At 39.8% G+C, this 16,800-nt stretch overlaps 1 protein-coding gene across 22 annotated transcripts in view; it reads right to left on the reverse strand.

The window, feature by feature from the left end:
- DLGAP1 (DLG associated protein 1) overlaps window positions 1-16,800 on the reverse strand; it is a 573,475-nt gene that overhangs the window by 79,635 nt on the left and 477,040 nt on the right. For 12 of the 22 annotated variants that reach the window (XM_084888099.1, XM_084888098.1, XM_084888094.1 and 9 more), the window contains one exon: window positions 317-346. The exons of the other annotated variants lie outside the window; for them this stretch is intronic. In XM_084888099.1, the coding sequence (XP_084744225.1) occupies window positions 317-346 (30 nt within the window). The remainder of the gene's footprint in view (window positions 1-316; window positions 347-16,800) is intronic. 22 annotated transcript variants of the gene reach the window in all.

Below are 16,800 nucleotides of genomic sequence, written 5' to 3' on the forward strand. Positions count from 1 at the left end.
AGCCTCAAAGAGGGCCTTTAGAGAGCCAGGGGATCCCTACAGAGCCCTGGATCTGAGGCAATCACATCAGAAAATACAAACAGATATGTTCGCTCGTAAATGCTGCCCTCTCGGGTCAGCGTTCATGCCACCTGTGGAGGGTGGAGAGACTTGTGGCAGAAAATGATCAGAACGAGGAGAAACACAGATGGAATGGCAATAGCTGGCAATTAGAACATGGCACCAAACACCACTGCCACAGAAGCTTACTAGCTGTAAAGCCACACTATGCAATCTTGAAGCAAAACATTGCTGATTTTGTGGTTGTAAAACATACCTTCAACGGCAGAACTCAGTTTTATGACACCTTGAATAAAAACAAAAAGTGGCAGTTATATCATGGACCCGAAATACCTTTTCCAGTTTTCTCTTAACAAACACATGCTTCAGACCTGGATTTCTTTTTTCTTTTTTTCTGGTATTTCGATAATTTAACTAAACAAACGTTGACTTTAAGAACTGAGTAACTTTCATTCTGTGATTAGACATCGTGGGTGTCTTCATTTCCCCGGGAAAACATTCAAGGGAGTTTTTCGTGAAAATGATCTGACATGTGTCTGGGTGAAACAAAGGCCAATCTGTATGACTATTTCTGTAAGTAAATCACACTGGATAATGGATTAATAAAACTTTCCACAACGGCCACCAGTGTCTAGTACTTCCTACTTATGATTGTGTACAGGGATCCTTTGAAATAGGCTGGAGCAGGGCTTCTGTTGAAATAGGTAACAGGTGGTTAAAACCATGGTGTGATCTGGTAACCCCCTTCTCTGGGGGGGGGGTTGGATTGCAGGGGTTTTCTGGTCTGAGTGTTAGGCAGTCCCACTCCCTGCAGGTCAGACAGAGAGAGGACTACCCGAGCATGCCAAATTGTTCAGGAAGCAAGTGCACAGGACCCTTGTGCTTTTTGGGTGAATCCAAAGGTAAAAATACAAAACCAAGATATATTATACCTGCTTCAATGATTTGATTTAAAAAGTGTTCTTTTGTAAGTAATAGTTTTAAATAAACAACATTCCCCCAGTTCTCTGTGATAGCCATGATCCGTAGGCTGAGCAGAAAACGTCATTTACAGCTTTGTTTGGTTGACATCCCGGTTCTCTTTGAAGTTGGAGGAGTTTCAAATTAAAAAATGGAAACAAAATGGGTAAACCAAATGGGCGTCAGCATGAACACACTCTGATTTTAGCAGATTATGTTCACAAAAAAGACAAACTTGCTATTTATTATACATTTCAAGTTACCTGTTGAATTTCATGTTTCCTGCAGAACCAGGAGTGTCTGTCTGCTCTGTGTTTAACAAGGGACTCTTCAGGGGGAAAAATATGTATACTATATGTATGTGTGCTTAGTATAAATTTTGCTAATATGAATGACGTGTAGTACACAATCTACAAGTAATAATAGAATACACAGTACTCTTTATTGCAAGTTCTATTAGAGCCAATTGACACTCCCATAATGCTACTGTTGATTTGGGCCAAACACTTGTCTCTAGAGCCAGCAAAGCAACCATGACTTGACAAATTCATGCATTGTCTAACGTCCCAACTGCTCTTTTTCCTATAAATTTATTATTACACCTTTTATATGATTTATTGTTAAACTATTTTTTTTACGTTCATATAAATTATTGTCATTAAATTAAAACTCTTTCAACTTCAACACACTATGTAGATACTTCCACCATGACATATTTGAAGCTACCAGTTTGACGTCACTGAAAGTGGAGCTGAGAAGAGATAAGCAGTAGCAACACCATTGTATAATATTTCATTATACAAGTACAGGAGATATAAACAACCTTATGAGTATAGATAGCAAAATGTAGTGAGATGATTATGATGTAAGGATTTTTAGGTATTTACTACCTTTGTTGTATTTTTTGTTTTTTTGGTTAATTCTCACCTGAGGATATTTTTTCCATTGATTTTTAGAGAGAGTGGAAGGGAGAAAGAAACATCGATGTCAGAGAGACACATCAATTGGTTGCCTCCTACACAAGCCCGACCAGGGCTGGGGATTGAGCCTGCAACTGAAATATGTGCCCTTGACTGCAGTCGAACCCGGGATCCTTCATTTTGCAGGCTTAGCCAAACCGGCTAGAGCTATTACCTTTGTTTTTAATATAATCTATTTAATTGTAAGTTTAAATGATTTAATTTGTAATAATGGCTGTGTTTAATAACGGACTCACAAAATTTCTGAAAATGTAACAACTGGCTCTCCCAACCTGGTTTGAACCAGATCTAGCATAGTATTATCTTAACTGATGTTTCTTTCTACTCAGGCCCAGAAAAGAAAATCCCAAGCTTCAAAATACTTACTGAGTTATTCACAAAAAGGATTATAATTTAACTGAACAAGCTGAATGTAAGCTTAGCATTTACTGTTACTTTGCCAGTAATTTCAAAACCTTTTAAACCTTTCATATGCAAAAGTATACTGTACATAGGTCACCTTGGAAATAACAGTCATTGGCAATCAACGAAGAACACAGCCTAAACAGACTTGTCATCCTTTTGGTCAGGTGACTATGCCGAGAGGTATGAGTCATTGGCTTATTAAACAATGATCCTGTCTTTTGTAAACTGTAGAATCTTTATACAGGAAACCAGGTCAAAATATTGATTTTTTTTCAGCCATATTTGTTTTTGTGTTTAACCATGTTGTCAGCAACAGTGAAAGGACAAGGCACTCTAATCAGTGTGTGGGAAATAGGCGCTATGCAAGTAAAGAAAGAAAACCTAAACACGTCCTTATAGGAGATGTGGGTGGACATGGACCAGAGCCCAGTAATGCATTTGTTGGGTAAGGAGGAAAAGATAAGTTAAAAAAAAAAAAAAAAAGTCTGACTTAAGGCTTTAATTATAAAGATTATCTTAATAAAAACGTTAGTGATTCATTAGCTCCATATGAAGTTTTTATTATTATTATTTTTTTTAACTCAAATCAAGTTTTTTTTTGTTTTTTTTTTAAATAGTAGGATAGGCTTTTCATTACAAGTATCTATGCTATAGTGAAAATAAAAAAAGTAGCTAAATCTAGTTGGATAGCTAATATGAACATTTTACAAAAAATTATAGAATGAGGGAAAGTATATGTGTTATCTTATAATAGGAATACTTTTTTTTAAAGTTTGAATATTTAAGAAATGATTAATGTTGATGCTGAAAAGATACACGTAGCACTGCTGAGTTCCCGGACACACAGTAGACATTATCTGGTGACTGGCTGACAGTGACATTGCCTGGGATTCAGGGTGAGCAATAACACATACACATATGTACTGTATACACACAATGGATCTCACCCTCCCCACCCCACATTTAATTCTTCACAGTTTGCAGAAGTGTTTGAAAGGTAGAAAAAACAAAAAACACAAAAGAGAGAAAAGGAAAAGAAAACAAACTGTTCTTTCCTCAACTCGTTATCTTTAGTGTAGTAAAATTCCCAATCTTGTGGGTGATTCATGCAGACCATGTCCATTGTCTTCCTACAAGTCAGAGCCAGACACTAACCAGAAATGCTTTCTGCAGCAGTTCTCAAATTCCAAAGTTACTCCACTGTCTTTCCTACCACTCTCACCTAATGATTAATTTCAATTGATCTAAAAAATTCTTAGGAGAAAGGGTCAGGTTAAAGTGTGACAAGGGCTCACTAAAACCCTCCAATGATACCTCATGGTTGTTGAAATACTAATAAAAATTTTTAATCCTGGCCATCAAGGCCCAATGTGACACATCCCTGCTTATTTTCCTATTTATTCTACTTCATCTCACTTGACTTTCTCTTTTATTTAAGACGAGAGGCCTGATGCATGAATAAGGTCCCCTGGCCTGCTGGATTGGGCTGGAACCGGTTCTCCAACATTCCCCGAGGGGGCCGGGTTTCAAAAGGGCACAGGCCAGCCTGAGGGACCCCACTGGTGCACCATGGGGCCATGGGGCCCCTGGAGAAATATGGAAAGTTGCCCAGCCTGTGGGAGGTTTCCAGGGTGTGGGCAGCTGGTCTCGCTCAGTCACAGTCAGTCAGACCCCAGCAGCAAGCTAACCTACTGGTCAGAGTGTCTGCCCCCTGGTGGTCAGTGCATGTCATAGCCAGCGGTTCATCATCCTTAGCATATCATTAGCATATTACACTTCAATTGGTTGAACAGCCAACCCATGACTGAACACTTAGCAAATTAGGCTTTTATTATAAGTTTATCAACTAGTTGGAGACAGATAATGTCCTAAATGGACTTCAAGGAATGTTAGCTAATTCATTTTATATCCAAATATCTCTAGAATCTACAGTTCTCACCTTTACTGTCATCACCCTAAGCCAAATTATCATAGCCATGTTCACATGACTCTGCATGCTAAGAATTGAGAAAGAGGAACTAAGAAAGAGCCATTCAGTTTTTAATATCCTCCTCCCAGTGCATTCTTACACTGCAGCTGGAGTGATCTTTTCCAAAGCAAGTACAACTATATGATATCCCTCACTCCTTTAAAAATGTTATATGGCATTTTATAATTCTTAAGTTTAACATGACTTGCAAAGCTCTTCATGATGTCACCGTTGGCAGAATAAGTATGGCTACAAGTTTCTCCCTCCAGTTGCCATAGAGTTGGGGGCTATGTGCCTTCTTCTTGAATCCAGGCAAGCTCTCTGACTGCTTTGAGCATTGAAATACAGTGGAAATGATGCTCTCCCAGGGTCTGTGCCCAGGCTTTCTGAAACAGACAGCTTCTTCCTCTTGTCTGTTGGATCGTCCCTCTTGGGACCCTGAGATACCAGGTTAGAAGCCCTGGGATTGCTATGATGAAGAGGCGGGTGTAGATGTTCCGATAAACCACATCAGCTGAGGGAAGAAGCTGGCCGGCCTGGCCCTGGAGGAAACTGTTGGTGAAAGCTGGGAGGGCAGAAAACAACTGACCTCCAAGATAGAAAGAAAACGCAACTTTTCTGATGTAGTGGCAGAAAGTTTGGCAACATTATGACCTGTAGTAACATGGAAAGTAGAAAATATACTTAGTGAATTCTTAGATTTTTGTGAGAAGATTTCTAGGCAGAATGATTAAAGTGCCAATTCATTTTTTTTTTTTAAAAATAGTTGCATATAATAAAATGTAGATACAGACAAGTTAAAAAAAAAAACTGCCCAGTTTTCAAACAATATGTAGAGAAAAACATAGAGCTAGTAATGGTTAGTTTAAAGAAAAAGGTAAAAAAGGTTTCACATTTCTAGCCTTTTTAAAGGCAAAACTCTCAAAGTAAGAAGTTGATTAGGGTGGAAATAATCTTTAGGGTATGGCTCTAAGACCCTTTTATATGATTTTAGAAATATTGAAGTGTGTATCTCATAAACTTATACAGAGACATGAGGGCTTCTAAGAATCCTAAGGGTATTGTCCCACAGCAGCCTGCTTCTGAGCACAGGCCAAAGAAGGACCTATATTGAGGAGAATTGTGAATGTGTGTTTTGTCTAGTAGAGTAAAGTCTAATAAGATTCATAGGCAGTCCACAAAGATTTTAAGAGAAGTGTACTAGAGGATGCATTATAAGATTGGAAAAAAAATAGGCAGTAGTTCAAAGTGAAAGAGTTTTTAAAGGCCCCAATCTCCTATGGTCAGGAAATAGGCTGAGAAGATTATATAGCTGCAAATACCATTTCTTATGTTCCATGGACTGAACTGTGCTCCCTCCTCCCCATTCAAATGTTGAGGTCCTAACTAATTCCCAACGATGGTATTTGGAGATGGGACCTTTGGGATGTGATGAAGTTTGTCAAGTCATGAGTGTAAGACCCCTATGATGGGACTAGTGTCCCTATAAGAAGAGGAAGAGAAAGATATTGTTCTCTCCACATGTACACACCGAAGAAAGGCCGTGCTAGCACATCGTGCAAGACAGGACGAGCGTTCTCACCACAACCTAACCCTGCTGGCACCCTGATCTCAGACTTCTAGTCTTCAGAATTGGGAGAAATAAGTATCTGTTGTTTAAGCCACCCAGGTTATGGCAGTTTGTTATAACAGCCTGAGTTGTCTAAGACACTATACAAACAGGATAACTCAGAAGGTGCAACCAAGAGTTTGGAGGGTGGAGACAAGAGTTGCAGAGAATCATTCCCAGGAAGTGGGACTGGGCCCTCTAGTTAAGAAACTCGCAACATATGAATTTCAGAATTGCTATGAATCAGTGATGGCTGTGTGCCTCTTTTTTCTCTGCTCTTTGAATGAAAGTGCTCATTGCATCGATTTCATCTCTGTATCATTAGTCTGTGTGTGGAACAGATGCCTTTTCTTTTTAGTTCACAAACCTTCATACTGAGAGAAACTGTACTAGAGAACCACATCGAAGGAACTTCATTAGCCCCTGGACCTTATTTAGATGGTAAGAACCTGAATCTCAAACTTAAACTTCATGCCATAAAGACAGACGATTTTTGGAAGGCTTTAGAAGCAGTGAGTATAGTTTGCTTTACAGAGGAACCTAAATAATTTGTGTGCAGAGGGTGAACCATAGCTGACTAAAAATGGAAACTGTTTTTAACAGTTTAACAGTTTAAACATTAGAATACAAATTAGGTATGAAGAAAACAATTCTGCAAGTAGTGGGAATGGAGGGAACAGAATCTTTACCCAGACATCAGCCCTAAAGCGTGCAATCAGTCCTTCCTCCTTTGGATGAAGGGTGCGGTAGGAAGAAGTTCACAATCTAATTAGAAATTACTTCTAAACTTAAACTGAGGAATAATGTAAACAATCTGAGCACCCCAACTTCCTTTAGCTGCTCAGGAAAGCGTCCTGATTTTCACCAAAGACATAAATGTGAGTGGACACTGATTGATTTTGTTTTTGCCTCTGCACTCCTGTGCCCACACACTCCTGTGCCCACACACTCCTGTGCCCATACACTCATGTGCCCACACATTCCTGAGTCCACACATGCCCAGCAGCCTCCTCTTCTCTGCACCAGGGTTATAAAAAGGAATTTAGGCAACTTCAATTGTGCTGAGCTGCCTGCCATTCTCCTTTATCTGGGAGGGCTCTGTGGTTGCTTTGACCAATAAGTGATGCTCTGCTAGTGTGTGGTCCCAGAACTTATGACTTCCTATCTTTTGGATACTGTCTCTGGGAGCCCTGAGCTACTACATAAGAAGTCTTGAAGCAATGCTGGTGGTGCCACTTATAGGTGCTCTGTTCAACCGTCTCAGCTAAGCCTATACTCCCAGACATTGAAACTAAGGTGCCAGGTGTGTAAATAAGGCCATCCTGGACCCCTTAGACTAGTCCAACCTCTTGCTGAATATGGTACAGAAGAACCACCCACCTGAACCTTGTCTAAATTCTTGACCTATTATGGTCACAGTTTATAATAAACTGCTGAACTACACTTTGGGGCAATACTAGCTATGTAGTGACAGGTGTCCCTAAATTATGACCTCACCTTACATCAAATGTCTTAGCTTTCTGTACAACAGCCATACTATGCTTCCGGTTCTCTGAATATTAACATGATATTAATATTAACATGAACATTAACATCTCCTCACCCTTCCTGGTCTTTCAGCTCTAAGTTTACAAGGATTTTCTCAGGAAAGCTCTCCCTGAACCTCTAGGTGAGTTTCATTGTTATAGTAAATTCTCCCACAAGAACTGTATTTCTTTCTTTCAGAGCAATTTCCTCTGTGATTATTTCATTAATGCTGGTCTCCTCCTCTAGATTGTAAACTCTGATGGACAGAGAGCAGGACTCTTTGATCATCACTGAATTCTCAGAGTCCAGCAGTGTGTCCGGACAAAGTAAGTGCTGAACAAATATTTGTTAAGAAGATGAATGAAATATTTGATGCAGCTGATAAGGATTCTCTCCTTACCACAACCTTTAATAACTGTGCCACGATTCTTCTCTCACACACGGTGCATATTTACATTCAAAGCCACTGTAGCTGGGAAAGACAGTGTGACATGATATTAGGCCACCGCTCCTGCCTTGCTATTGTCTGTGAGGGCTGCTCCGCCTGGCACACAGAAGAGGAGGCAAAAGGTTGCTGCTGGGTGTGTGTGGGACTGGAGTGCAGAGGGGAAAAAACAACTCAAAACAAGAACAATCAGTGCCCGCTCACATTTATGTCTTTGGTGAAAATCAGGGAGCTTTCCTGAGCATCTAAGAGGGTGCTCAAATTGTTTATATATTCCTTAGTTTAAGTTTAGAAATAATTTCTAATGAACTTTTTCTTGTACCCCTTCATCCAAAGGAGGACTGAGCCTTAGGGCTGATGTCTGGGTAAAGAGTCGGTTCTCTCCATTCCCACAGCCTGAATAATTGTTTTCTTCATATCTAATTGTTTTTTGAAATTGCATTCTCCCCAGTTATTTAGTCCTGTGGATGTAGTAAATAGTTGTTCTATTGGAAATAGTCTTTCTTTCTTTTTAAATATATTTTATTGATTTTTTACAGAGAGGAAGGGAGAGAGATAGAGAGCTAGAAACGTTGATGAGAGAGAAACAACAACCAGCCGCCTCCTGCACACCCCCTAACAGGGATGTGCCCGCAACCAACGTACATGCCCTTGACCGGAATCGAACCCGGGACCTTTCAGTCCGCAGACCGACGCTCTACCACTGAGCCAAACCGGTTTCGGTGGAAATAGTCTTTCTTAAAACATTTCTGCTTTATTTCAGTAAGTTTTTAATCTGCCATTTTTGCCGTAAGTTAAATAAATGTTCTTATAATTTATTTCTGAACATGCCCTTATAAGTATCAATAATTGTCCTTTTATTTTAATTTTTACAACTTAAAAAGTATGTTCCTTTGCCTTGCTGTATTTCTACTTAACGCTAGTCATCAAAGGGGTCCACACACAATATTTCATTACATGAGTTCAGAAGAGCTCCAATCAAAGAAAGGGAGATTACCAATTACCCATAATGTACCTGAACAGACTTTTTAAATGAAAACAGTCTTTTAAAATGAAAAGAACAGTCTTTTTAAAATGAAAACACTACCCAATGGCAGGGCTGCTATGTAGACAGATAAGTTTCGTGTCATTTTAGTGAATGTAAACACTCTAGGATTTTGCCTGTTTCTACTTCTCTGATGTATCCTCCCTCCTGAAGTGCACAATACTGCACTTGTACCTTTTGAACATGTAACTGATTAAAGAGCTGGCCAGGAGGCAGATGCAGGCACACCTTTGATCTCTCATCCTTGGGGGCCAAGGGAGGGCAGACACCTGGCGCTGCCAAGCGGGAAACAAAACACAGCCCGAATTACCTTAAAGGGAACCAACCACAGCTCTAGCGAAAGGTGCAGCTGGATTGGCTGAATGGGAATGGAGGGAGGAGAGCCCCCACTTGGGCAGAGGCTACAACAGAAAGTTCCAACAATATAATTTGGACACTTTGGGGGTCGGTGAGGATGCCCATTTCTTAGGCAGAGGACTGGAAATATCGGGGGCAACTGTAGTAAGAAAAAATGAAAAGTAATTCTTTTGCAAGGAATATTTGCAAAATGTTCAGCTGTGCACAGGCTGAAAGGCAATTTTAATGGCAACTCAGGAAGCTTTCAAGGAAAGGATTTATACATCTTTCCCCCACTCAGCAGAACCTTTTGTTTCTTAGAATGTCTGTCACCTTTACCTCAGGATGTTGTAAATGTTCTTGGTGAAAATGAGACATGAGCACTTCCTAAGATTTCAGTGAAATTGCACTGCCCCCTGGCGTCTGTGTGCTGTCATTACACCATCACAGTGAAAGTCTAAAGAATGCTAATCAAGTTGTGTAAGGCTGTAGCTTCCGGTCTTATCTTGGATTACAGACTAGAGTTGGAAATATCAGATGTAGACATAGTTTGACAAGACCTGGAAGGAAATTTTGAAATAAAGACTTTTTCCTTTGCCATCCTCAGCAGAATCTCCTGAGATTTTTAAATAGCTTTGTAAAGGAATGGATAAGATTCTAATGGGCAAAATTTGAATTCGTGAATGGTCATGTGAGTGGCTTCCACACACCTACCCATTTTCCAAGAACCAACTCAAGTATCTCCTGTGCTGTAAAAGCCTTTCATACTCCTCTTTGTCATCTGGTACACACCTGAACTGTCATACCTTTCTCTGCCTTCCTGCTTCCTTCTCTGATGGAAACTTGAAAGTGGGATTACACCTGGTTTTTCTTTGTATCCACCATGACTACACAGTGCCTGGCAGATGGTACATGTCCAACAAAAATGTGTTGTTTGTTGGTTGCATACAACAATGCTATTCACAAAATGATCCAAAATATTTATTGATTGCCCTAGCCAGTTTGGCTCGGTGGATAGAGCATTGGCCTGCAGACTCAAGGGTCCCAGGTTCGATTCTGGACAAGGGCATGCACCTTGGTTGCAGGCACATCCCCAGTGGGGAGTGTGCAGGAGGCAGCTGATTGATGTTTCTCTCTCATTGATGTTTCTAACTCTCTCTCTACCTCCCCTTTCCTCTCTGTAAAAAATCAATAAAATATTAAAAACAAACAAACAAAAAACAAAGTATTTATTGGTTAACCACCCATTGAAAGTCAATATGATAACCAAATTGGAGGCAGGAGAACATGGTCCTTGGATGGGTCTTAGGGGGTCCTTAAGTCCCTGAAATTGTCAGGCACCATGTCCAATAATGGCAGAGAAGGGTTAGAATAACCTAAACCTAGAATATATCTAGCTATAACAATCCAGGGACCTAAACTATTCAAGCTTTAGCTTCAATTTCTTTCCCAAGTGAACCTCTATTTTAGAGAGATCATGAGTATATTTGTTATCTCTAATTCAGTTTCCAATTTCTTTGGGGGCAGATATTTCTAGCAGTAACTAAAGCTTCTGAATGTTCTTACTGAAGATACTGTGGCATATTGATCAAGGCCATCAACCCTGAGCTGAGTGACAATAAGCATGAGACCTTGGTGTCTGGGACAGGTTAGGTGTATAGAAGGGCAGACTATGAAGGAACTGAAACTATGAATCAAGGGTCAGACTTACCTATGTTTAATGAATACAGTGTTATTCTGCTTTGGATATCATTTTATGGCAGAAAAAAATGACCAGATATGAAGAAAATTGATTGTATTAGGATGAGTCAAGAGGTTGCTATTATTAGCAAGACTGCTTTTAGTTATAGTATTGTCAAATTAATACTATTAATAAAAATTTCTTTGAAGCCATTTGTTATGCTTTAAATACAAAAATTTTCAAGGAAGAAGGCTGGCTTAGTAGAGGCACAATTCATGGTGTTTAAGGAATTGAATTTTGTAGTCAAACTAAATAGGTACAAATATCGACTGTACCTCTGACCAGCCATTTGACCTCGAAAAAAATCACTAAACTTTTCTGTATCTCAGTTTCCTCAATCATCAAAATGAGGATGTCTGAATGGTAACTAAGAATGAGAGTCAGAGCAGTCTTCTTTGTCCCTGGTTCTTTTTGAAGGGGTCCAGAAGATGCCACTGTGGCATAAAATTATTTTGAGCTGATAGCATTTGAGAATAGGTCCCCGCCCCGCGCGCCCCCCCCCCCAACTCCCTTATCTTCCTAAAAGCAGAGCCTCACAAACAACTCAGTTGTTATAAATCCATTCCCCAGAAGTTTCTGCAACAAGAGAAGATGGACTCTTATCATCAGAGAGAAGAAATGTCACCACATTGAAACAGATATTATCACAAAACTATTATATCTCTCATCTGTTTCCCTAAGGATCCATTTCTCTTTCCTAAAAGTCATTCACAAGTGCTTTTCTCTTCCTTCCCTGCCCCTATTAAGATGGCACATGAGCCTCAAGTTCTAACTGCCTCCTTGAGTCATATTTTTCTGTGAATTCCGAAATGTACATACTAAATAAACATCTGTCTTCTCTTACTAACATGTCTTTTTATTTTATTCTATTTAAAAAAAAATATATCTTATTGATATTTTACAGAGAGGAAGGGAGAAGGATAGAGAGCCAGAAACATTGATGAGAGAGAAACATTGATTCAGCTGCCTCCTGAGCACTCCCTACTGGGGATGTGCCGGCAACTAAGGTACATGCCCTTGACCGGAATCGAACCTGGGACCCTTCAGTCTGCAGGCCGACTCTCTATCCACTGAGCCAAACCGGTTAGGGCCTAACATGTCTTTTGACAGGTTAATTTACAGGCCCCCAATGAAAAAACATAAGAGGGTAGAGGAAAAAAGGTTTTCCTCCCCAACATGTCTCTCTACGGCTTTGGGCTCCATGATGCTAAATCTCTTCTCAGTCCTCAGAACTAGCTTGACACATTTCTGATTTATGGTGGGCAAATTTAAGCCCACCATAAATCAGAAATAAAATGCCCCATATTTGATGTATTAATATTTGTAGAACATCTTTGAACATTGGTTGACAAATAGAAGTGCTAGATAAATGCTTGTTAAATAAAAAAAAATCTTCACTATATTGCACAATTCCAATCTTTAAGACAAAATAATTCAGACTGGTTTTAGGGTTTCAAGCCTCCTAGATATTTTTCTTATTTGGCACCCCATCTTTATAATCTTGCGTATATGATGATGTAAGAAGTGAATGCTATTAAAAAAGAGAAATCTCTTTACTGTTGGAAAAATACAATCAAAGTGAAATGATTTGAACTAAGTTCTGCCTTACAATTTTTGTTTAAATTGATTTTTAGAGAGGGAGGAAGGGAGAGAGAAAGAGAAACATTGATGTGAGAGCGGAACTTCAATCAGTTGCCTCCTGCATGTCCACGTTGGTATGGAGACTGCAAATTTCTGGTGCCGTGGAGGATGCCCAACCCATTGAGCCACACAGCCACAGCAACTTCTGCTTTTTGAAGTGTAACGGGAATGGCATTTTTAGGTGTGTACAAAGCCACGTTCAGACATACAACATGGAATGGGTGGGTGACTTGAGAGATAAATGGTGGTAATAACCACTAACAATGGTGCAAAATGATGCATCCTGCGGGAGTTTAGAAATATAAATTCTTTTTCAAGAAGAGATAAATCTTAGAAACGGGCCCTCTAAAGCAATTCAAAAGGTGTGTGACCATCAGTGAGCTACATGGGGCTTGGCAGAGCACACTTAGGCTTCCTGGGAATCCCAGGGCATTCCAAGCAAACCTGGCACCTGATCACTTCCTGGGCAGCTATTTCATTCCCCTCACCCCCCGTTCTTCTTTGTTGGTGTCAGCTAAATTGTTATGTGAATGCAATATCCACGCTGCAGAAACAAATTCTTCTTAGAGGTTTTCATTTTCATTGGCAAATGAATTGCAAAAATATTGATTGTCATTTTCTAAGTCTAAATTGAAAAACGCAGGGATGTTTTCTGCCAGTGCAATCAAGTATAACACTGTGTTATATTTTTGAGAAATTTCTAAGTAATTTCCATTTCAATGTCTCTAAATGTAAGTAGCAATTCTGATTATCTATGCTTGCATTAACCATATCTTGAAATTAATATTTGACAACTGTCAGGTAAGCAAAATGATTAATATTTGGTCAATTTAACAATAACTTTTCCATAGCTAAGCACATTAACTTTATTTTAGTTTACTTCATTAAGACCATCTATGCAGGATGACAGATGTTTACTAGGTTAATTTTGTTTATTATTTTGCATTACATACAAATAGCAAATTGTTAGGTCGTATACCTGACCCCAATATAGTGTTATATGTCAAGTATACCTTAAAAAAAAGAGCATCTGAACAGTTTAAACTGCTTGACCCTTGTTTGAAACCATTTAATAGCCTCCCATTACAAAACATACAAGATCCTTCTTCTGGCATACAACACGGGCTACCTGGGCCTCTTTTAGTCCTTGTTTTAGCTTAGACCACTCCCTACCAACATCACCTCTACCTCATCCACCTTCTCCCCTCCACTGCTGCCATCACTAGCATTTCCATCAAGTCTGCCACTACTATCGTCCCCACTCATTAGTATTTATTGATTTATTATTTTATTTTTAAAATATATTTTATTGATTTTTTTTTTACAGAGAGGAAGGGAGAAGGATAGAGAGTTAGAAACATTGATGAGAGAGAAACATCGATCAGCTGCCTCCTGCATACCCCCTACTGGTGATGTGCCCACAACCAAGGTACATGCCCTTGATAGGAATTGAACAGGGCACCTCAGTCTGCAGGCCAACACTCTATCTACTGAGCCAAACCTGTTTTGACTCATTAGTATTTATTGAGTACTGCCAACTAGCAGACACTGAGTCAACTTTTATATGCATGATCTCTTCACCTTTACACTCTGATTAAAGCACAGTGCATGGTCTGAATGCTTTTGTCCCCCTAAAACTCACCTGTTGGAATCCTAATGCTAAAGTGATCGTCTTAGAAGGTGGGGCTATTAGGGGGTGATCAGAGTACGAGGGCAGAGTCCTCAGGAATGGGATTAGTGCCCTACAAAAGAGGCCCCAGAATACTCCCTTGCTCCTTCTGCCATGTGAAGGTACTGTGAGGCTTTTTATAAATCAGGAAGCAGGGCCTCGCCAGACTTAGAACCTGACCATGTGGGCACTCTGATGTCTCACCTCCAGCCTCCAGAACTGTGAGAGATAAATGTCTGGTGTTCAGAGGCCACTCAGTCTCGGGTGTTTTGTTAGAGCAGGCAGGACAGACTCAGACAATGATAGAACCGAGGCCCAGAGAGATAGTTACATCCTGTGATTACGTAGGTCCAGGTAGAAGAGTTTGGATTATAACTTGGGGCTCTCTGGTCTTAGAATCTGAGTTCTTCATCTCCAGGCAAAATGTCTCCTATGTTTCAAATTCCAAGCATTTTACTTCTTTTTGTAGCTCTTCTTACAGTGCATTTCACATGGACAGAAGGCAGTAAATGTTGAAATTCAATACTAGTTGAAATTCAATATCAGTAGTCCAGCTCTGTTTGGGTGGCTCAGTTCGTCGGAGTGTTGTCCCATACACCAAAAAAGGCTGAGGGTTCAATTTCTGGTCAGAGCACATACCCAGATTTCAGTTTGATCCCTGGTGGGGGTGCCTCTGAAAGGGAACTGATTCGTGTTTCTCTCTCACATCCATGTTCTCTCTCTCTCTCTCTCTCTCTCTCTCTCTCTCTCTCTCTCTCTCTCTCTCTCATCAATAAACATATCCTCCACCAAGGATAAAAAAAAATCAGTACCTCAATTAGCATCCAGCTTGCTTACCGAGTGTGTGTTTTAATGTAAAAAGGCACACCATACCATGAACAATTGGTTTTAATATTCCTCATAAAGTCTCCATTTAAAAAACCCAGTAACCAGGCTTTTAGTCTGTTTTGCTCCTCATATTAAATCCAGGATATTTTATTTTTGGTTTTCGATGGTAAGGCAAAGGGCAAGGGTAATCTCAATTACCGTAGAAGATAGTCAATTACCATAGATTTCATAAAAATAGAAGACTCTAAGGGAAGATTGAAAGTAAGGAGGAGTTGGAAAATAATGAGTCCTGTATATGTAATGTAATGACCAGTGAATTGGACAAACTCATGCCAAAGGAGCCTAACACATTTTTGTTTTCACTTAGAACTCTTAGTGAGAAAATCTGTTGCAAAGAACACCTGTATCACTTGCCTTTGCTTGTCTTTCCAAGCTGCAGGCCATGAACAGACAAACTCTGACATGAGGAAGGCAAATTTGCAGAGCTTTGGTCAGAATACTAGCATTCCACTGAAACTTGGGCTAATAAATCAGATATTTCCTGTTACTAATAGGATACTCCTGCTTAATTCACAGTTTATTGTTTTCTTCATCCTTATTTTCTTTGCTCACATCCATCCCTTTCAGGTATCTCAACCATTCCATCCATTTCCACCTCCAGGCCTATGAGAACCCTTTCTAACGTGAGCAACTCCCTCCCTCCATAGTCCGCCAAAAGAAAACGGACTTTTCCTCGATAACCCTGTTGCCCTGAAGCCCTTGAATTTTGAGGCCTATTTAAAAAATAGCTTTATTGAAACCTAGCCTGAGGTTTTTATGGAGAAAAGGTTAGGCTGGAAAGCCTCCAAATCTGTTAAGAGAGAAATTCCTTCCTCCCCATCTCTATTTGGGATGATCAATGGTGCATTTCAGTTCTAAAGGCCCAACTGAAAGCCGAAGTGAAATAGTAAGTGCATAGATGGCTAGAAATAAACAGAGCAGCAGCTTTCCCCATATGAGGAATTTCCCTGATAATGAGGATCAGACAAAGGACTATCATCACAGAGAGGAAATGAGGCATTAAGCAAATAATTAAGGAGTATTAAATCATCTCAGAGAATATTTGTATGACTGTAAAAGGCAAACACTGTTAGCCATATTGCTGAGGAATGACAGTAAGAAAAAGTGAATGGCCCAGCTGGCGGGGTTCAGTGGTTGAGCATCAACCTATGAACCAGGAGTTCAGGGTTCGATTCCCTGTCAAGGCACATGCCCAGGTTATGGGCTCATCCCCAGGGTGGTGAGTGCAGGAGGCAGCTGATCAATGATTCTCTCGCATCATTGATGATTCTATTTCTTACTTCCTCTCCCCTCCTCTCTGAATATATATATATATATATATATATATATATATATATATATATATATATATATGAAAAAGTGAATGAAATAAAATTAGTATCTGGGAGGTGGGAGAGAGTATGGTATCATGGTCTCTTACTAAGTGCATGCTTTTTTGGCAAATTATTTGTTCTTCAAGATTCTTAATTCTTTTCCTCAGTAAAATGGGGCAAATAATATTTCCCTCACTGGTATGACACAGGAT

The sequence above is a fragment of the Pipistrellus hanaki genome (genome assembly GCF_964339955.1).
Source record: "Pipistrellus hanaki genome assembly, chromosome: 6".
NCBI classification, from domain to species: domain Eukaryota; kingdom Metazoa; phylum Chordata; class Mammalia; order Chiroptera; family Vespertilionidae; genus Pipistrellus; species Pipistrellus hanaki.